A 21,922-nucleotide genomic window follows, 5' to 3' on the forward strand; every position below is an offset into this window, starting at 1 on the left:
CTGGGGGCCCACACATCTGCTGGGTGCTCCATTCATTGAGTTTACCAGTAAGTGCGTCCTATTGAAACGCTAACAGTTAAATGCAGTGCTCAGCTTTGACAAGGCAAAGAGCCACTGTTTGAAATTCTGAGCTGCAGGCAGGATTTGGACTTAAAGGGTACCTTTCATTAAAAAAAACTTTTGATATATTATAGATTAATGTATGCAGAATAACTTTCCAATAGCGTGTTATTAAAAAAATATGCTTCTTTCTATTTAATTTTCCACTTTGAAAAAATGTCCACCAGGGGTCTCCCTACCAGTCCTTTTTTTTTAATAGATTTCTGACTCATGCTGGAGTCCTAAACCCCCGACTGCAGCTGGAACACAGACAAACTCACCACTGCTCGCTGCCAGGGAGCAGTGATGAGTTTGTCTGTGTCCCGGCTGCAGTCTAAGATTTAGGACTCCCGCATGAGTCAGAAATCTATAAAAAAAGGACTGGTAGGGAGACCCCTGGTGGACATTTTTTCAAAGTGGAAAATTTAATAGAAAGAAGCATATTTTTTTAATAACATTCTATTGGAAAGTTATTCTGCATACATTAATCTATAATATATCAAAAGTTTTTTTGATGAAAGGCACCCTTTAAACAGTGGCAGGTCTAGGTGCAGTCCTTAGTCCTTAAATAGCCATAAAAATAATGACATTTCAATATTTTTAAATTAACAAATCAAGTAAATTATCAGGCTAAAATTAAGGCTACATTATAACTTCAATTAATTGCTGGGCAACAGAATTTAGATGCAAATCTATTGTGCATATCTAAGTAATATTTTCTAGCTTGACAGCTTATTTTGTGCAACTACCTGTTGCAGAAAAAGATATGTCATCACTTTCTGATCATGAGAGTTAAAGGATTTTTTTTAAATCAACTTGTGCCAGAGAGTTAAACAGATTTTGAAATGACTTCTATTAAAAAATCTTAATCCTTCCAGTACTTATCAGCTGCTGTATGCTACAGAGGAAGCGGAGTTGTTCTTTTCTGTCTGACCACAGTGCTCTTTGCTGCCACCTCTGTCCATGTCAGGAACTGTCCAGAGCAGGATAGGTTTGCTATGGGGATTTGCTCCTACTCTGGACAGTTCCTGAAATGGACAGAGTTGTCAGCAAAGAGCACTGTAGTCAGACAGAAAAGAACAACTCAACTTCCTCTGGAGCATACAGCAGCTGATAAGTACAAGAATAATTAAGATTTTTAATATAAGTAATTGTCAAATCAGTTTAAATTTCTGGAGCCAGATGATATAAAAAAGAAGAAGTATCCCTTTAAGTGGACACAGCCTCATTCAAATAAATTGGGCTGTGCTGCAATTTCCAGCACAGTCGGTAGCTATAAACAGGGAAGACTTTCAAGGGGAGTTAGGGTTAAAACAGTACTGGGGCCCTCTTCATTCATAGTAATCTGGGGGACCCTCATAAGAAATTCAACCATGATTTTTGCATGGCAGCTTGGAACATTTTTTCCCACACATGGGAAATTTTACAGTGAAACATGGGCAACTCCATGTTACTAAAGCCCTAGTCTAGAGTGCATATATAATGCAACTCAATTAGTTTCTATGGATGTCTCCATTGCACAATTCACGTAAATAAAATTCCATTTCAGCCCCAGGGTAATCTGATTTGTAGTCAACAATCTGGACACTTCGGAGGGAAATTACCTTGTACTTCATGTGTTGCACGCTTTCCAAATTATAAATGATGCCTGTTAAAAGCAGAGGACCTCCATCAGTATATTCTTGTAGATGTGATCAATATTCAGATTTACGGTGAGTGAGCAAAACAGACCTTTAAAGGGATACTCTGCCCCTAGACATCTTATCCCCTAAGATGTGAGATAGCCGGGGTCCCGCTGCTGGGGACCCCCAGGATCTCGGCTGTGGCACCCCACTATCATTACTGCACAGAGCAGACTCACTCCGTGCGTAATGACCAGCAATACAGTGACATCACAATCCGCCCCCTTAATGCAAGTCTATGGGAGGGGGCATGGCGTTGTATTGAGGGGGCGAGCCGTTATGTCACGAGGGGGCAGAGCCGTGACGTAACGATGCTCCGGCCCCTGTATTACCCATCATTACGCACGGAGTGAGTCTGCTCTGTGCAGTGTTGATGGCGCGGTGCCGCAGCCGAGATCCCGTGGGTCCCCAGCAGCGGGACCCCGGTGATCTGACATCTTATTCCCTATCCTTTGGATAGGGGATAAGATGTCTAGGGACGGAGTACCCCTTTAAAGTTGTGAGAATTTGTAAAGGTAAACTGTGTATAGTAGGCTGTACAAGCCAGCTCCCTATGTTGCATTGTTCTATTATAGTTTACAATTTTAAAGGGGTACTCCGCCCCTAAACATCTTATCTCCTATCCACTACTTAAATAGTACCTGTCACTACTTAAATAGCACCTGTCACTAAATAAACTTTTCTAAATTAACCCAGTTTATGTTCCCTAACTACACGTAACACCCCCTTGCCCTTAAAATTTTTTTAAGAGCTTTAAAAAGCTCTATTTTTTACCTACCTTTTTACTCACATAGTATGAGCTGCCGGCAGGAGGATGTGGGCGTGCCCCAGCAGGCACTATGTCACTGAAGCCTGCTGGGGGGACCGCTTCCACCCTCACTTTACGCTGGCAGAGTCTGGACCGAACAGAAGCAGCGGAGTAAGAAGCTGCAGGCCAGCCGGGAGAAGGTGAGAACTTCTTTCACAGCTCTGTCACCTGTCTCCAGTCGGCCGGCCATGTCCGGAGTTGCTGCGGGCACAGTGCTCACTCCTGCCTGTCTGATTGACAGGCAGGGAGCAGTGCTGTGCTCCTCACGTGTCTCGGATACAGTCTGAGATTTCGGCCAGGCCAGCATGAGTCATAAATCTATAACAGACTAGTGGCCGGTCCATTTAGGGAGACCCCTAGTGGTGGGTTTTCCAAAATGAAATTAAATAGAAAAATATAAAACATTTTAAATAACATTTACAGTGTTTAGGAACTTGTTAGGAATGCCTTACTGTGCAACATATTAAAACTCTTTTTCATGAAAGGTACTCTTTGTATCCAGGAGTTATACTAGGACAATGGTGGTCATTGGGCAGTGCAGGGTCCATAGGGGCCTTTAGTTGACCTCTTCGATTTGTGTACTTTCCAACTATTGCAGCAAAATGGCGACCACAGCTGCATGGTCTCCTTCCATTATAGGTATGGAATCTTTTATTTCTGTCCCATAGACTATAACAGACACTGAACATGCCAGTGTGCTCCTTCTCTGTAAATAGGGAATACAAGGCATTGAGTGCAATATGCAGCACTCAGATGGAGCTAAGGGCCCTATCCAATGCTTCTACATAATGTGAAACGTTAACAACTGCTATATAAGATCCTGGTTTTGTTTTTACCACGGGTAGTACTATTGATCAATGGCCAGCAGTACAGTCAGAATCAACAAAAAAGAAAATATAAGAAAATCTAAAGAGCTAATGGATCATCTTCGAAGATTCACATGGAACTATAATGTGTCATCCTCCCCTCATTCATGGCTGGCAGTTTTATTCTACATTCATTTTCTATGCTTCACCCTAGCTCTGAAGGAAAGGGTTTAACGTGCAACGCATTACATTGTACTAGCTGTTTTGTACTTGATACCATCCTCAAAAAAAAAGAAGCCAATGTTCTATTTTTCCTGGAAAACCCTTATAAATTATCTATGCAATTGTCATGGAGAAACTTACAGCAGATTTCCAATAGAATTGACCCTGCAAAGTTGGGTTCACACTGGTTTGACTCACCAGACCCACAGTTGGGCCAGGACTTATAGCCATAATATGGATACAAATGTGTGTCCATATTAAGCTAGTGACTGACCACCCACTCCTGCCCGCAAGTTTTGCATTGCATCCCGTGGGATCCCAATCCCGATGCAGGGCTCGATGCAGGGCTCTAGTACACTCCTCAACTTTGAAACTGCAACATCAAGAAGAACAAGTCGTAAGGTTATGCAAATCAAGAAAGTACTGTAGCAGGTGTTGTTAAGACCTACAAATGATCAAGTTTTCAAGCACCAGGCTCCAATTTATGGCATTTGGTTGTGCAGCTTCTTCAGACTCCCAGCAGCCTCTGCGGTCTCAAAACATAGAAGATCCCAGTAAAACCGGGACATCTAGTCACCTGGGCCTGAATCTGTGAATTGACAGACCTTGGCTTATCACTCAAGCAGATTGCTACCTGAGTAGGCCGAGATGGCAGCGCCATTCAGTGTTGTGTGTTCCAGTGGTTGAAAGTCCAACAAAGAAGAGGAACAGCAATAGGTGCACATAGGCAAATCTCTGTACTGACAGAAGAATAGCATAAAGTGATCCATTCTGTACTGCAGGTACAATTAGATGTCACATACCATGCCTAGAGCGTCAAACAGTGTGTACACAATCCATCAGAAGGTGCTTACAAGACACTGGGCTACAAACCATTTGTCCAGCTATAGGTGTTATATTGACTTCAAGCCACCACTTTCAAAGGCATCAAGGTGCAATGGAGGCTTTCAAAGGCATCAAGGCAAGATAGCAATGGAGGCTGAAATGGAAGTCTATGCTCTGCAGCTAGGTCCATCATGTGAACATATCTATAGCTCTCTACAGACCCATATGAGGGTAATTACACTTTTCATTTTACTATAAAATGTACAGCAAAACAAAAAACAATATTTTTGGAGGGAAATTGGAAAATTTTGCAACATTTTCTTTGTTACTGCACTTTACAGTAAAACTGACATGTTATTTTTATTCTGTGGGTCAATATGATTACAATATATATGTTTATATAGTTTTAGCATTATTATACTACTTTAAAAAAGTAATTTTTTTTAACAAAATAAGTATGCTTAAAGGGGTACTCCGGTGGAAAACTTTTTTTTTTTTTTATCAACTGGTGCCAGAAAGTTAAACAGTTTTGTTAATTACTTCTATTAAAAAATCTTAATCCTTCCAGTACTTATTAGCTGCTGAATACTACAGAGGAAATTTTTTTCTTTTTGGAACTCAGTGCTCTCTGCTGACATCCCGACCACAGTGCTCTTTGCTGACATCTCTGTCCATTTTAGGAACTGTCCAGAGGAGCATATGTTTGCTATGGGGATTTTCAGCAGCTAATAAGTACTGGAAGGATTAAAATGTTTTAAAGTAATTTACAAATCTGTTTAACTTTATGGCACCAGTTGATTTAAAAAGAAAAAAAAGTTTTCCGGGTAGTTGATCACAGCACTTAAAGGATTGAGAGGTCATTGCCTGTGAGTGCACTGTAGCAGATAGCAAAATGCAGCTCAGAATGTAAATGTATAACCTTGGTCGCTTGGAACCAGGGCACCAGTACAGGGCTGTGGAGTCGGAGTCAGAGTCGTAGTCGAGGAGTCGGACGAAATTTTGGGTACCTGGAGTCGGAGTCGGCAAACAATGCACCGACTCCGACTCCTACTAAATTTAGATTGGAATAAAAAAAAAAAAAAAGCAAGTTTAAATGTCCCAATTCACAAAAAGTTATAATTAATGACTTCTCTACTCACTGCGCGCTCATTACTGGACAGAGCGAGTTCGCTCTGTGCGTAATTACGGGCGATACAGGGGCCGGAGCATCGTTACATGACAGCTCCGCCCCTCAGATGTCACGGCCCGCCCCCACAATACAAGTCTATGGGAAGGGGCGTGGGGGTCCCTGCCATAGACTTGCATTATGGGGGTGGGCTGTGATGTCACGAGGGGCGGAGCCATGACGTCAAGCTGCTCCATCCCCTGTATTGCCCATCATTACGCACAGAGCGAACTCTCTCTGTGTAGTAATGAAAGCGCGGTGTCGCAGTGGCGATCCCGGGGGTCCCCAGCAGCAGGACCCCGGCGATCTGACATCTTATCCCCTATCCTTTGGATAGGGGATAAGATGTCTAGGGGCGGAGTACCCCTTTAAACTTGACTATTGGATTCTACTAGGGAAATCATGTTTTATTATAAATGCCCCTTCTTGGATCCTCCCACTGCCCTATCTTCAGCAGCAGATCAGCACACAAACTGTTCAATACAGTAGACTGTTTGCTTCCCAGCCAGTAGTCCTGTGGTAATGACATGTATGTTGCCTTTCTTTCCTTCAAGGAATGTATAAAATACATTCACATATTAATACAGAGGAGTCGGAGTCGGGGAGTCAGAGTTGGAAGCACAGAAAACTCTGGAGTCAGAGTTGGAGTCGGAGTCGGAACATTTATCTACCAACTCCACAGCCCTGCACCAGTACATGCATTTACGTATATTATTGCTAAGGGGTTAATTCCTTCATTGATGGCATGCCTAGGTGTGTAAGCCTGTGTATTTCTGCAAATGGCACTCATACTTGATGTTAAAAAAAAAAATCAAGATTGTTTCATTGTTTCATCATTTGTATATTATTAACATATCTGTTGATTCAGTGATTTTCACATTTTTATTACTTTTCCTTCTTGGTGTTGCAATTTCAGTGTTGAGGAGCGTTTGTTTCGATCCAGAATCTGGGCTTCCAAATACACAATGTGCACTCATCTTGCACAATAGTGTGCACCCTCAAATCTCTGCTCTTGGACTGCATACATTGCATAAAACATACATTGAATACAATTGCTAATCATGGAGCATATTGTTATTAATGGTGACAGCACAGATAACTTTAAAAAAGTAATTTACACACAAAAATTGTGAATAAATACCAGTAAACCACTTCTACATTACTGAATCTAAAGTCACTTGGCCATTGACTTTTGTAAAGTAATGTACAGTATATACAGTATGTAGATAAGATATTGTGTGCTTACTGCAATGGCAATCACGGTTAGGCTCAAGATGGTCACCACATAATGATTACGTTCCCCACTTGACTGTTTTGCATGGTCACCATGATCTGAGGAACTTACTGGAAAAAAAAACAAAATTTGTGGTATATGAGCAATGGTAGACTTTTAAATTTACTGAATTACTGCTTTATAAATTAGAAAAGTACGATTTCTGTAACTCGCATGTGTTTTTTGTTTAAAGTGTTAATTAATTAAAAAAAAATTGAAAAAAAAAATAGATAAATATGATAACTTGGCAAGCTGCAATCATTGCAGGGGGAATATGTATTAAATTATGCCAATTCAAATTATTGGACAGTGATTTATCCTATTATAGTGATTTTCTTTTTTTCCCCATAACAAATAACATTTAAAAACATTTTCTGTGAAATTTTAGGCTTTTAGCATATGTAAGATAATAAAAATATAATTATTTAAATTACTTTTTTAATAGGTGTGCATTAGGACTAGCCAAGGTATTATGATGCCCTTGTGCACATCTCATCACTTTTAACTCCTTGAAGGGGTAATTTGGTGGAAAACCTTTTTTTCTTTTAAATCAATTGGTGCCAGAAAGTTAAACAGATGTGTAATTTACTTCTTTTAAAAAATATTAACCCTTTCAGTACTTAGCAGCTGCTGTATGCTCGAGAGGAAGATGTGTAGTTCTTTTCAGTCTGACCACAGTGCTCTCTGCTGACACCTCTGTCCATGTCAAGAACTGTCTGAAGCAGGAGAGGTCTGCCAAGGGGATTTCCTACTCTGGACAGTTCCTGAGATGTTCCTGACATGGACAGAGGTGTCAACAGAAAGCACAGTGGTCAGACAGAAAAGAACTATGAATGAAACAGTCCTCCTGGAGGTAGAGAAAATCAGCACTCTGGAAACTTTTCCAGAGTGCTGACTTTCTCTACCTCCAGGAGGACTGCTTCATTCATTATCACCGAGCATACGGCTGCTACGCCCTCCTGGCTGGAGAACCATTGTGAGCAATACAGTGGAGGGGTGAGCTGAACATAAATCTTTCTTTATTCCTATAGAAAAGAACTATAGAACTTCCTCTGTTTAACCCTTTAAGGACGCAGGGTTTTTCCGTTTTTTGCATTTTCATTTTTTTCTTATCACCTTCTAAAAATCATAACGCTTTCAATTTTGAACATAAAATTCCATATGATGGCTTATTTTTTGTGCCACCAATTCTTCTTTGCAGTGACATTAGTCATTTTACCAAAAAAATACACGGCAAAAAAGAAAAAAAATTCATAGTGCAACAAAATTGAAGAATAAATGCCATTTTGAAAATTTTGGGGGCTTCCATTTCTACGCAGTGGATTTTTCAGAAAAAATGACAACTTCTCTTTATTCTGTAGGTCCATATGGTTAAAATGATACCCTACTTATATAGGTTTGATTTTGTCGTACTTCTGAAAAAAATCATAACTACATGCAGGAAAATGTATACGTTTAAAATTCTCATCTTCTGACCCCTATACCTTTTTTATTTTTCTGCGTACGGGCCGGTATGAGGGCTCATTTCTTGCGCTGCAATCTGAAGTTTTTATCGGTACCATTTTTGTATTGATTGGACTTTTTGATTTCTTTTTATTCATTTTTCCATTAAATAAAAAGTGACCAAAAATACGCTATTTTGGACTTTTGAATTTTTTTGCGCATACGCCTTGACCATGCGGTTAAATTAATGATATATTTTTAGAATTCGGACGTTTCCGCACGCGGCGATACCACATATGTTTATTTTTTTTATGGGAAAAGGGGGTGATTCAAACTTTTATTAGGGAAGGGGTTAAATGACCTTTATTAACTTTTTTTCACTTTTTTTTGCAGTGCTATAGCTCCCATAGGGGGCTATAACACTGATCTTTTACACTGATCCCTGCAAAGCCATAGCTTTGCATGGATCAGTGTTATAGGCGGTTAATTGCTCAAGCCTGCATCTCAGGCTTGGAGCAATCAAACGCTGATCGGATGCAACCTCCGCTCGCGTCCTAGCTGTAAGAAATCCCCCATAAATACCCCATTATAAAAACTGCACCCCTCAAAGTATTCAAAATGACATTCAGAAAATGTGTTAACCCTTTAGGTGTTTCACAGGAATAGGAGCGAAAAATCAAAATCTCAATTTTTTACACTAAAATTGTCCTTGTAGAACCATTTGTTTTTTTTGTTTTTCATTTTTACAAGGGGTAAAAGGAGAACATGTCCTCCAAAATTTTTAACCCAATTTTTCTCCAGCATGAAAATACCTCATATGTGGATGTAAAGTGCTCTGTGGGTGCACTTGAGAGCTCAGAAGGGAAGGAGCAACATTGGAGAGAGAATTTTGCTGAAATGGTTTTTGGGAGGCATGTTGCATTTAGGAAGCCCCCATGGTGCCAGAACAGCAAAAAAAAAAAAAAAACACATGGCACAATATTTGGGAAACAGTGGGACATAAAAAGTATAAATTAGATTTTTAACAATAAAATGCTATGTTACTTGAATTTTTACAAGGGGTAATGGGAGAAATTGGGTTGCAAATTTTTAAGGGGTTTTTCTTGTGAGCATGGAAATATATCCACATATGGGCTAATGTGCTGGGCAGGCGCACAACTGGGTTCAGGAGTCATAGAGCTCTGTTCGCATTTGAGGCCTATGACATATCAGTAGTAGCTGACGGTTACATACATTCAGAGGAAAATAAAAAAAAGAAACACCCACATGTGAACTTATTAAACTTATTACCGAAAGTAGGGGTTTTGGGGGTTTAAAATTTGGAAGACAATGTTCTGTGGACTGGTACAGTGAGGTCAAATAAAGGGAAATTCAAATTTAGTATTCTATGGAAGTGTGGTACTGCCTAAAGCAATCTTTAATGCAGAGGCCAGATGATCGGGGGCTACGTGTCACCCTGAGCAGTCCCTAAAGATCAGGGCCTTGAGGACTTCCTCTTGGAACTGAAGGAATGTCCCTGTGCTGCCAGCGTACTGGGACAGTACAAAACGGTTGTACAAAGCAACCATTGTTGGTTGTACAAAGGACCATGTAGATGGCAACTTTTTTGCACCATGCCCGGGTTCTCTGCATGACATTATATGGCTAAAGGACTTGATCAGAGAGATCAACTCCTACCATATACTGATTGTAGTCCATGATACAATCAGGCTTGAGGACCGGTGTCTTGGTACGCTGCTGGCGTTACCATGATTTGTGGTCAGCATAAGGACATCCCTCTTGTCCTTACATCTGACCATTAGCAGCAGGTTTTCACTGGTAAGGGCCCTGCAGTCTGAAGGACATTAGTCGGGAGGCCTCTGATTTTTCCACACAGTCCCACAAGCAGCCGTGGCTCTGGGGGCAAAGGATTTGAAAAGAGGGACCCTAATGTATTTTAAAACAAAATAAATAAAATAACAATTATACTAAATAATTAGAATTGAAATAGACTAATGTCACATGCCTGTTATGTGAATGAGTAAACTCCACCCTTGAATTGCTGTCAGACATCCTCACAGAAAGTCCTCAATGTGCCCAGCACCACCACATCGTACTAGCACAGTCCCGTACCTGCATGATCCAGATTTTATTGAGGATTCTCCCCTTAGAAGGTTTGGAGCCTGTTATTTACTATATACACAAGATCCAGCACTTGTAGCAAATGTACTGCAGGAATCAGACCCTTCTGACCTGTGACCCCACTATATAATTCCCTGCTGGTTTTGTCCTACACACTGCTGACCCAGTGCCTGACTATACTGCTAACAGGACTGAGACCGTTTCTTCCCTATCAGTTCTCATACGCCGTGGGATCTTGAATGTACAGGAGCAGCAGTGGGGGAACGTATTAGGAAGCAGACCCCTTAGACCTGTGACCTGTCTGTGTATGGTTTCACGCTGGCCTGGTCATAAACGCTGCGGATAAGGTTGCTGACTGTGCTGCTTCACTGCTATCTTATATCATGATATCAGTTATTATGAGCCTAGATATGCAGGCACAGCAGCACAGTATCACACATGAAAGACTTAGATACACTGGGGGAGATTTATCAAAAACTGTGTAGAGTGGTGCAGTTGCCCATAGCAACCAATCCAATTGATTTATTTTTATTTTTAACCCCTTAACGACAATGGACGTAAATGTACATCATGGTGCGTTGGTACTTAACGCACCATGACGTACAATTATGCTCCGCCATGACAGCGAGCACCAGGGACCCGCCGGTAATGGCGGACATCTGCGATCATGCGGATGTCCGCCATTAACCCCTCAGATTCTGTGATCAATACTGCGGTACTTTTACATGGCTGACGGAGGTCCTCTCACCTGCCTCCATCTGTCTCCCGGGGTCTTTTGCTCTGGTCTGAGATCGAGCAGACCAGAGCAGAAGATAGCCGATAATACTGATCAGTGCTATGCCCTATGCATAGCACTGAACAGTATTAGCAATCAAATGATTGCTACAAATAGTCCCCTATTATGGTAAAATGAGTGATGTCATTACAAAGTAAAATTGATGATGCAAAAAACAAGCCCTCATATGGGTCTGTGAATGGAATTTTTAAAAGAGTTATGATTTTTAGAAGGTAAGGAGGAAAAGACGAAAATGCAAAAATAAAATTGGCCTGGTCCTTAAAGGGATACTCCACTGGAAAACATATTTTTCAAATGGTGCCAGAAAGTTTATCAGATTTGTAAATTACTTCTATTAAAAAATCTTAATCCTGACAGTATTTATCAGCTGCTATATGCTCCACAGGAAGTTCTTTTCTTTTTGAATTTCCTTTCAGTCTGACCACAGTGCTCTCTGCTGACACCTCTGTTCATGTCAGGAACTGTCCAGAGCAGCATATGCTTGCTATGGGGGTTTGCTCCTACTCTGGACAGTTCCTGACATGGACAGAGGTGTCAGCAGAGATCACTGTGGTCAGAAAAGGAAATTCAAAAAGAACTTCCTGGGAATCATACAGCAGCTGATAAGTACTTGAAGGGTTAAGATTTTTTAATAGAAGTAATTTACAAATCTATTTAACTTTCTGGCACCAGTTGATTTAAAAAAAAAATGTTTTACAGTGGAGTACCCCTTTAAAGCCAAAATGGGCCTGGTCCTTAAGGGGTTAAATAGGGCTGTGAATAATGAAAGAAGCCATCTTATTGGTTGTTATGGGCAACTGCACCACTTCCTCTACACATGTTTTGATAAATCTCCCGCACTGTCTTAGCAATGCAGTAGCACACATAATAGGCTTAAAGGGGTACTCCCGTGGAAAACTTTTTTTTTTTAAATAAACTGGTGCCAGAAAGTTAAATAGATTTGTAAATCACTTCTATTAAAAATTTTTAAAGGGGTATTCCAGGATTTTTTTTTTATTTTACTATGCTACAGGGGCTGTAAAGTTAGTGTAGTTCATAATATAGGGTCTGTACCTGTGTGTGATGCTTTTCTCATAATTCTTCTGTGATTTTCACTCCAATATTTATTTATAACAGCATACAAAATGACTGTTGTCTCAGATTTTTCCCAGCTTGCAATGCGGCCAAGACCTGACTCACTAGTCAGCTGATGACAGGGAGCCTGTCTGCTTCAATGGGTGGAGGGATCGCTTGGTGGGAGAGAGATCAATCTGCAACTAATGCAATAGCTGTAGGCACCCTGATTGACAACCACAGGTCTTTTGTTTCAATGGGTGGGGTGGTTGATGTGTGGGAGGGAGGAACATGGAATTGTGGGATTTTTAGTCAAAAAAATATAAGTCAAACAGGAAATACAAGTTCACAAAAAGCTAGCCACCGTATTATGGTAATCTCATGACATAGCCATTTAGCCCCAAGACAAGCGCAGATCCTTCCTAAGCATGTCCATTACTGTCTGCCAGGTACGTACTAAAATCACCTTATGGTGGATAACCCCTTTAACCCGATAACGACCATGGACGAGTATAGACGTCCAGGTTGGCGGGCGTTCCCGCACCTGGACGTCTATACTCGTCCATTATTCTCGTGGGTGCTGCCCAGTGCACCCACGAGATCGCAGCAGGGACTCGGCTGTATCACACAGCCGGGACCCTGCTGCACTGCCAGGACTGAAGTAAACTTCGGTCCCGGCAGTTTTAACCCTTACAGCCGCGGTCGGAAGTGACCGCGGGCTGTAAGCGTTATGACAGAGGGAGGGAGCTCCCTCTGTCTCCTCTGCAGCACCCCGCATCGCGATCGCGGGGTGCTGCGTGTAATACGCGGCTGGCCGGGACCTGCCGCACTGCCGGGAGTGAAGTTCACTTCACTCCCGGCAGTTTAACCCTTACAGCCGCGGTCAGAAGTGACCGCGGCTGTAAGGAGTTTTGACAGAGGGAGGGGGCTCCCTCTGTCTCCTCTGCAGCACCCCGCATCGCGATCGCGGGGTGCTGCGTGTAATACGCGGCTGGCCGGGACCTGCCGCACTGCCGGGAGTGAAGTTCACTTCACTCCCGGCAGTTTAACCCTTACAGCCGCGGTCAGAAGTGACCGCGGCTGTAAGGAGTTTTGACAGAGGGAGGGGGCTCCCTCTGTCTCCTCTGCAGCACCCCGCATCGCGATCGCGGGGTGCTGTGTGTGGCCGCACTGCCGGGAGTGAAGTTAACTTCACTCCCGGCAGTTTAACCCTTACAGCCGCGGTCAGAAGTGACCGCGCGCTGTAAGGAGTTCTGACAGAGGGAGGGGGCTCCCTCTGTCTCTCCTGCAGCGCCCCGCATCGCGATCGCGGGGTGCTGCTGCATACCTGGGCTGCCGGGGGTCCTACAAAGACCCCCAGGTCTGCCCTGGGTATTGCCTGCCAGTGAAATATGCTGCCATGCTAGTGAAAACTGGCAGGCAGCATATAACTGCAATGCTTTGGAATACTAAGTATTCCAAAGCATTAAAAAGTGTAAAAATAAATAAATAAATAAAAGTGTAAAAATGTAATAAAAGTGTAAAAAAAAAATATATTAAATATACATTTATTAAATGAATCTAATAAAAAAAAAAAAGCATAATGTGTAGGATCGCATTGGCGGACATCCGCAGCATGTAATATGCTGCGGATGTCCGCCACGTGATCCTACACATTATGCAGCAGTCACGGTAATGAGCTCGCTGCTGCGGCTGGGTAGCTTTGTGCGTCCACTCATAGCAGCGGATTTTCCGCCAGCAGTCATGAGCGGACACACTGAGCTACCCAGCCGCAGCAGTGATGGATATATTCGCCATGAGCGGGTGCTTATTCCCACAACATGGCGGATATATCCATCAGGAGCCTTAACTGGCACAGACAGACGCGTTATACTGCCAGCCGACCAAGGACCAATCAGAGAGGTCCCTGGTCCAGCCAATAACTTGTAGGGGTGCGGTATATAAATGGGGTCACTTGTGGGGGTGGGGGTACTGTTCTGCCCTGAAAGCCAAATGGCGCTCCTCTCCTTCTGAGCCCTACCACGCGGCCAAGGAACCATATATGGCCAAAGCGGGGGTATTTCCGAACATGGGACAAGCAGCTAAATAAAATATAGGGTGCATTTCTTTCAATATCAGAAGTGATGTACAAAAAATATGCCCCCCAAATGATGCATTTGTGAAAAATTGCAATTTTCGAATTTTTAACACTGACTTTGTAATAATTCCTGCCAAAAAACTATGGTGTTAAAATACTCACTGTACCCCCTAGCGAATACCTTGAGGGGTCTAGTTTTTAAAATGGGGTCATTTGGGGGGTGTTCCTATGTTCTACTACCTTTTAATTTCTGCAAACCTTGCATAGCACATAAAAAAAAATTACTTTTCAAATTTTCAAATTTTCAAAATTTCAAGTTAAATTGTTAGGGTTCTAACTAATTTATAATGTTAATTAAAAACTAAAAAATGACGTCAAAATAAAGTAGACATCTGAAAGTATAAGTTTCATGAACTATTTGGTCAGTAAGTATAAATATATGCAACCAATTAGTGTTAAAATAGCAAAAAATCGTAATTTTTTGTAAAAATTTCATGATTTTTTGCATTGTAAAAAAAAACTACAAATGATATCGGCTTACTTTTACTATGTACATGAAGGACAATTTGTGACAAAAAACGATGTCAGAATTATCGTGATTGGCAAAACGTTACCAGAGTTATTCTCTAATAAAGACAGACATCCCAGATTTGAAAAAACAGGCCTGGTCTTTCAGGGGCGTACAGGTTTATTTGCATTGGTCCTTAAGGGGTTAATCCTTCCAGTACTTTTTAGGGGGTGTATACTAAAGAGAAATCCAAAATAGAAATGCATTTCCTCTGATGTCATGACCACAGTGCTCTCTGCTGACCTCTGCTGTCGATTTTAGGAACTGTCCAGAGAAGGAGAAAATCCCCATAGCAAACATATGCTGCTCTGGACAGTTCCTAAAATGAACAGCAGAGGTCAGCAGAGAGCACTGTGGTCATGACATCAGAGGAATTGCATTTCTTTTTTGGATTTCTCTTTAGTATAGAGCCCCTAAAAAGTACTGGAAGGATTAGGATTTTTTTTAACAGAAGTGATTTACAAAACTGTTTAAAGGGGTATTCTAGGCCAAAACTTTTTTTTATATGTCAACTGGCTCCGGAAAGTTAAACAGATTTGTAAATTACTTCTATTAAAAAATCTTAATCCTTCCAATAGTTATTAGCTTCTGAAGTTGAGTTGTTGTTTAACTTGTTGTTGTCTAACTGCTTTCTGATGACTCACGTCCCGGGAGCTGTGCAGTTCCTATGGGGATATTCTCCCATCATGCACAGCTCCCGGGACGTGACATCATCATTGAGCAGTTAGACAGAAAACTTCAGAAGCTAATAACTATTGGAAGGATTAAGATTTTTTAATAGAAGTAATTTACACATCTGTTTAACTTTCCGGAGCCAGTTGATATATATATATATATATAAAAAAGGTTTTGCCTGGAATACCCCATTTACTTTCTGGCACCAGTTGATTTAAAAAAAAAAAAAAGTTTTCCACGGGAGTACCCCTTTAAATACACTGAGACAGCACAAAGTGTCACACATCAAAGGCTAAGAGAGATAGGTGTAGTTACACAGTATCACACATGATGAGCTTATGGATCACCAGAAGTTTTCTAAATAATAGGCTTAGATACACTAGCTAAACAGACAGTATCCAGTAGTACAGTATACAATAGGACAGCATTCAATAAGATACATTGGTTGGGCAGACAGTATCACACATGATAAACTTAGATATGTCATCTTAGCAGATATTACCCCACATAATAGGCTTAAAACAGTGGCTCAGCAGTAGAGTACAGTGATCCCCCAACTTACAATGGCCTCAACATACAATAGTTTCAACATGCAATGGTCTTTTCTGGACCATTGTAACTTGAAACCAGACTCAACATACAATGCTACGGACAGTCCAGATCTGTGAAACGTGTCAATGGCCGGAAGAACCGACCAATTAGAATGGGCATTCACTGGTAAAACCCCTGTATTACTGAAGTGCATGCACTGACTGGTGCCTGGTAGTGCCCCCTACAAAACAGGGAGGTATTACATGTTCTGTACTCTTTACCTGTACCAGGGTTAGCTGCTTCTTTGGACACCAGGTGGGGGCGGCTCCATTTTACTTTTTTAGGACATTGTGTGTACTGTACAGGACCCTGAAGAAGCTCCTGTCCTCTACATAGACCAGTGTTTCCCAAGCAGGGTGCCTCCAGCTGTTGCAAAACTACAACTCCCAGCATGCCCGGACAGCCTTTGGCTGTCCGGGCATGCTGGGAGTTGTAGTTTTGCAACAGCTGGAGGCACTCTAGTTGGGAAACACTGACATAGACAGTGATTTACAGATCCCAGCAGATCTTTCTTACTTTTATATGTAAGGATTTGCTTTATCTATATTAGTTATCTACTTATTTTTGTTTAATCCTCACTTTTTCCTATTTTCAGATGACATTTTGGGGGCTTCAGAACCAATTATCAGGTTTCCATAGAGTTCTGGTCTCAACATACAATGGTTTCAACATACAATGGTCATCCTGGAACCAATTAATATTGTAACTTGAAGGACCACTGTATTCAAAATGACAGTATCCAATATGATACATTAGCTCAGCAGACAATATCACACATGATAAGCCTATATACACAGGGCTCAGATACACTTGATAAATAGTGCAGTCTCTAATATACTGGGATTATAAACACTGGCTCAGCAGCAAACTAAAACACACGATAGGGCTCAGATATTTCAGATATATAACATTACAGTGATCCTCTAACTTACAATGGCCTCAACATACAATAGTTTCAACATACAATGGTATTTTCTGGACCATTGTAACTTGAAACCAGACTCAACATACAGTGCTATGGAATCTGCAAAACGTGTCAATGGCTGGAAGAACCGACCAATCAGAATGGACATTTACTGGTAAAACCCCTGTAGTCCTAAAGTGCATGCACTGACTGGTGTCTGGTAGCGCCCCCTACAGCACAGAGAGGTATTACATGTTCTGTACTCTTTACCTGTGCCAGGGTTAGCTGCTCCTTTGGGCATCAAGTAAGGGTGGCACCATTTTACTTTTTTTAGGACATTGCATGTTCTGTACAGGACCCTGAAGAAGCTTCTGTCCTCTACATAGACCAGTGTTTCCCAAAGAGGGTGCCTCCAGCTGTTAAAAAACTACAACTCCCAGCATGCCCGGACAGCCTTGTAGTTTTGCAACAGTTGGAGGCACCCTGGTTGGGAAACACTGACAGGCAGTGATTTACAGCTCCCAGCAGATCTTTCTTACTTTTATATGTAAGGATTTGCTTTATCTATATTAGTTATCTACTTATTTATGTTTAATTCTCACTTTTCCTATTTTTTGATGACATTTTGGTGGCTTCAGAACCAATTACCAGGTTTCCATAGAGTTACTGGCCGACATTTATCATTGTCTTTAGACTGTTTTTTGTGTCTAGAAAAGGCGCAACAAAGGCGCAAGCAGGGTTTATTTGCGCCTTTATTGCGCCTTTTGGTTTACACATTTCTGCTGATTTCGAGTTGCAATCCACTGATTTTGGCAATACACATGATATAGAAGGGGTGTATGAACTGCGCCTTTTTGTAAAAAGGCGCAAAAATGTCGCAAAGCCACTGAAAAGTCTCTAAAACTACAACAGCCCAGACTTAGCTTAGCTTTTTGGTGTATGTGAAGAGAGAAATTTCAGAAAATATTTACCTGAAAAAAATGTATGAAATGCTCTGTGACCATTTAAAGGAGTAGTCCAGTGGTGAAAAACTTATCCCCTATCCTAAGGATAGGGGATAAGTTTGAGATCGCGGGGTGTCCGACCGCTGGGGCCCCCTGCGATCTCCTGTACTGAGCCCCGACAGCCCGCGGGAAGGTGGCGTGTCGACCTCCGCACGAAGCGGCGGCCGACACGCCCCCTCAATACAACTCTATGGCAGAGCCGAAGCGCTGCCTTCGTCAATCTCCGGTTCTGCCATAGAGATGTATTGAGGGGGCGTGTCGGCCGCCGCTTCGTGCGATCTCTCTGTACGGGGGCCAGGCTCTCCAGCCAGATAGCAGGTGTCGACCCCCGCACGAAGCGGCGGCCGACACGCCCCCTCAATACATCTCTATGGCAGAGCCGTAGATTAACGAAGGCAGCGCTTCGGCTCTGCCATAGAGTTGTATTGAGGGGGCGTGTCGGCCGCTGCTTCGTGCGGAGGTCGGCACGCCCCCTTCCCGCGGGCTGTCGGGGCTCAGTACAGGAGATCGCAGGGGGCCCCAGCGGTCGGACCCCCCGCGATCTCAAACTTATCCCCTATCCTTAAGATAGGGGATAAGTTGTTCACCACTGGATTCACCACTGGACTACTCCTTTAATAAATGTGGTGCTTCTACACATTAACAGCACACACAAAAAAAGGTGTAGAAAAATACTTCACTTACACCTACAATGATAAATGCCGGCCAACGGCTGTCCGGGCATGCTGGGAGTTGTAGTTTTGCAACATCTGAAGGTCCGCAGCTTGAAGATCAATGTCCTATACTTTACATTGTATTTGGTTCAGAATCTTTATTTTCTAGATTTTTATCCTAGAAAATTAGGCCGGGGCGTCTTATATGACAAAAAATACGGTACTCACTATAGGGATCGACCGATTATCGGTATGGCCGATATTATCGGCCGATAATCACGATTTTGTGCATTATCGGTATCGGCAATTACCTTGCCGATAAGCCGATAATGCCCCGCCCCCTGCACCGCCCCCACCGCACCGCGACCGCCCCCCCGACCCGCCGCACCGCGACCGCTCCCCCCCCCCCGACCCACCGCACCACGTCGCACCCCCCACCGTAGTGCTGGGCGGTATACCTGTATGGATATGGTCGGGCCCCTCCCCCACCCTCCGAGTCAATAAAAAAAATTAAACTTACCCGTAATGGGGGTGGTCCGGGCCATCCATCCTTCCTGTAGTGTCCTGCGCCATTCCGGGTGGAGGGTGAACCGGTCCGGGCTGTCCTTCTCCGGGGGTCCTCTTCTCCACTCCGGGCAGGCTCTGGCCTAGTATGCTGCATAGACGCCGCTACGCCGTGACGTCAGGTGCGTCGCTGCGCACGGGCGTCACTGCGCAGCGGCGTCTATGCAGCGTACTAGGCTGGAGCCTGCCCGGAGTGGAGAAGATGACCCCCGGAGAAGAAGGACAGCCCGGACCGGTTCACCCTCCACCCGGAATGCCGCCGGACACTACAGGAAGGATGGATGGCCTGGACCACCCTGACAGGTAGGGGGAGAGAAGCGGGTGCCTATGGCACCGCAAAAGCCACTGCAGTTCATTGATTTAAAGCGCCCGCTTTAAATCAATGATCTGCAGCGTTGTCGCGGGGGGGATAAATGGCCGATAACTTATACTGGAATATCGGTATAAGTTATCGGCTATCGGCCCTAACCTCCACTGATTATCGGTATCGGCCCTAAAAAAACGATATCAGTCGATCCCTACTCTCTATGGGACATCCGAAGATAGCTCAGCACTGTACACGCTCGTTCCCACTTGGCACTGCTCTGCTTTCCTTGAAAAGTGGCTCAAATGGTGTACAGCCATAAAAAGTGTTTGAGACATTCTTATATATCTAAACAATACACACTTGGCTCTCCTCAGAATGTCCAGCATAATGGGGTAGGATTTATTAAAACCTGTGCAGAGATAAAAATTGTCCAGTTGCCCATAGCAACCATTCAAAATTATTTTAATTTTCAGAGGCCTTTTAAAAATGAAAGAAGCGATCTGATTGGTTGCGATGGGCAACTGGTTGACTTTTCCTCTGCACAGGTTATGATAAATCTTCCTCAAATTTGTGGAAAGGATTGGCACAGTACTCACCGGAGCACTTTTGCTCATTAATTTTTGTGATCATTGGGGGTCTCAGCACTATGACCTTACCGATGAAAGAAACTATACATGTCATTTTGACATGGCTAAAGGTTTTAAAGGTCATTATTACCCTTGAGGTTGGTTCTATAACTAAGTTTAGGATAAAGTTGTCCTCATTGAAAATCCTTCATTTTTCAGAGGGTCACCCAAAAAGTATGCTGATCACAACTTTCCCCTTTCCTGGACTCCTCAGCAATCAGTTATAATCTGCAGATTCTATTTCTTCACTCTATGTCTCTGGGTTGCATAAACGTTGGGTCTCTTTGTTGGGAGTCCAGTGACTCTCCAGTCCACTCTCAAATGTAAGTCTCTAGTAGAGATGAGCGAACTTACAGTAAATTCGATTCGTCATGAACTTCTCAGCTCGGCGGTTGCTGACTTTTCCTGCATAAATTAGTTCAGCTTTCCGGTGCTCCGGTGGGCTGGAAAAGGTGGATACAGTCCTAAGAAAGAGTCTCCTAGGACTGTATCCACCTTTTCCAGCCCACGGGAGCACCTGAAAGCTTTACTAATTTATGCAGGAAAAGTCAGCAACCACCGAGCCGAGAAGTTCGTGACGAATCGAATTTACTGTAAGTTCGCTCATCTCTAGTCTCTAGAACAGGGACTTTGGGGGGAGATTCATCAAAACCTGTGTAGAGGAAATGTGGTGCAGTTGCCCATAGCAACCAATCAGATTGCTTCTTTCATTTTTCACAGGTCTCTTTAAAAATGAAAGGAGAAATCTGATAGGTTGCTATGGGCAAAAGCACCACTTTTCCTCAGCACAGGTATTGATGAATCTCCCCCTTTATGTGTTAAAGGGGTACTCCAGCCTTAAAAGAAAAAGAAAAAAAGTTATTATGCTGCTTGGGCAGGAGGAAAATAGAAAGGAAATTCCAAACAACCATACTTACTTAGCCCTGATCCCCTGTTGGTCCTCCAGCAGCTCCTGTTCACCTCCATCCATTCCCCTGATCTTTCTTCTTTCTGCTTTTGACATGAGTACTCGGAGCAGGCCCTTTCCACTCAGACAATTATTGGCTGAGATAAGACATTGCCCAGTGATGGGTTAAGCTGGCAGGTCCAGCACTGAGCTCGCATCTCGGAAGCAGGAAGAAGAGAGAAAAATGGGGGAATGGACGAAGGCCATCAGAAGTCGTGAGGTATGTTTTTTTTTCCTATAACCCCCCCCCCTCCCCCACAGCTGCATATTTTTTATTTTTTAAAGGCTTGATAACTCCTTTAGGTTAGGTCTCCACGCAGGCCCTTTCTTTATACTTTCCATTGACCTTGAATACACTTCTTGCTTTGGCTCAAAAACTGCAGTGGCAGTTTAAAAATAAAAAAAATAAAAAATCTAGAAAAAAACATGTGGAAACCGAGCCTAACGGAAGGACTGCTAGTAATTTGGCCTGGTTTAAATTGCAGACGCGATGTTTTAAATGGATCTTTAACATATGAGACATACAAATTCCATGCTTGGTATTGATTGTTATAGGTGCGTTGGTCACTTACCTGTTGCACATTTTATGTGTAGACAATGACTAAAATTATTTAGAATATTTGGTTGCAGGGATGCAAGAGAACCACTTATATTTTGGAGGACATTAGACAAGTTAACTCTTTCATTGGGACATGATGGTGGAATCTGAAAAAA

At 42.7% G+C, this 21,922-nt stretch overlaps 1 protein-coding gene across 7 annotated transcripts in view; it reads right to left on the bottom strand.

Moving 5' to 3' along the window:
* FLT3LG (fms related receptor tyrosine kinase 3 ligand) overlaps positions 1–21,922 on the bottom strand; it is a 137,773-nt gene that overhangs the window by 14,424 nt on the left and 101,427 nt on the right. For 4 of the 7 annotated variants that reach the window (XM_056544403.1, XM_056544401.1, XM_056544402.1 and 1 more), the window contains 3 exons: positions 21,781–21,913; positions 6,854–6,951; positions 1,704–1,747 (listed from right to left, as the gene is read on the bottom strand). In XM_056544403.1, coding sequence (XP_056400378.1) covers positions 1,712–1,747; positions 6,854–6,951; positions 21,781–21,913 — 267 coding nt within the window. In that variant the 3' untranslated portion in view covers positions 1,704–1,711. The remainder of the gene's footprint in view (positions 1–1,703; positions 1,748–6,853; positions 6,952–21,780; positions 21,914–21,922) is intronic. The other 3 variants (XM_056544404.1, XM_056544400.1, XM_056544406.1) reach the window with 3 other exon arrangements.

The sequence above is a fragment of the Hyla sarda genome, chromosome 10, assembly GCF_029499605.1.
Source record: "Hyla sarda isolate aHylSar1 chromosome 10, aHylSar1.hap1, whole genome shotgun sequence".
Lineage (NCBI taxonomy): Eukaryota > Metazoa > Chordata > Amphibia > Anura > Hylidae > Hyla > Hyla sarda.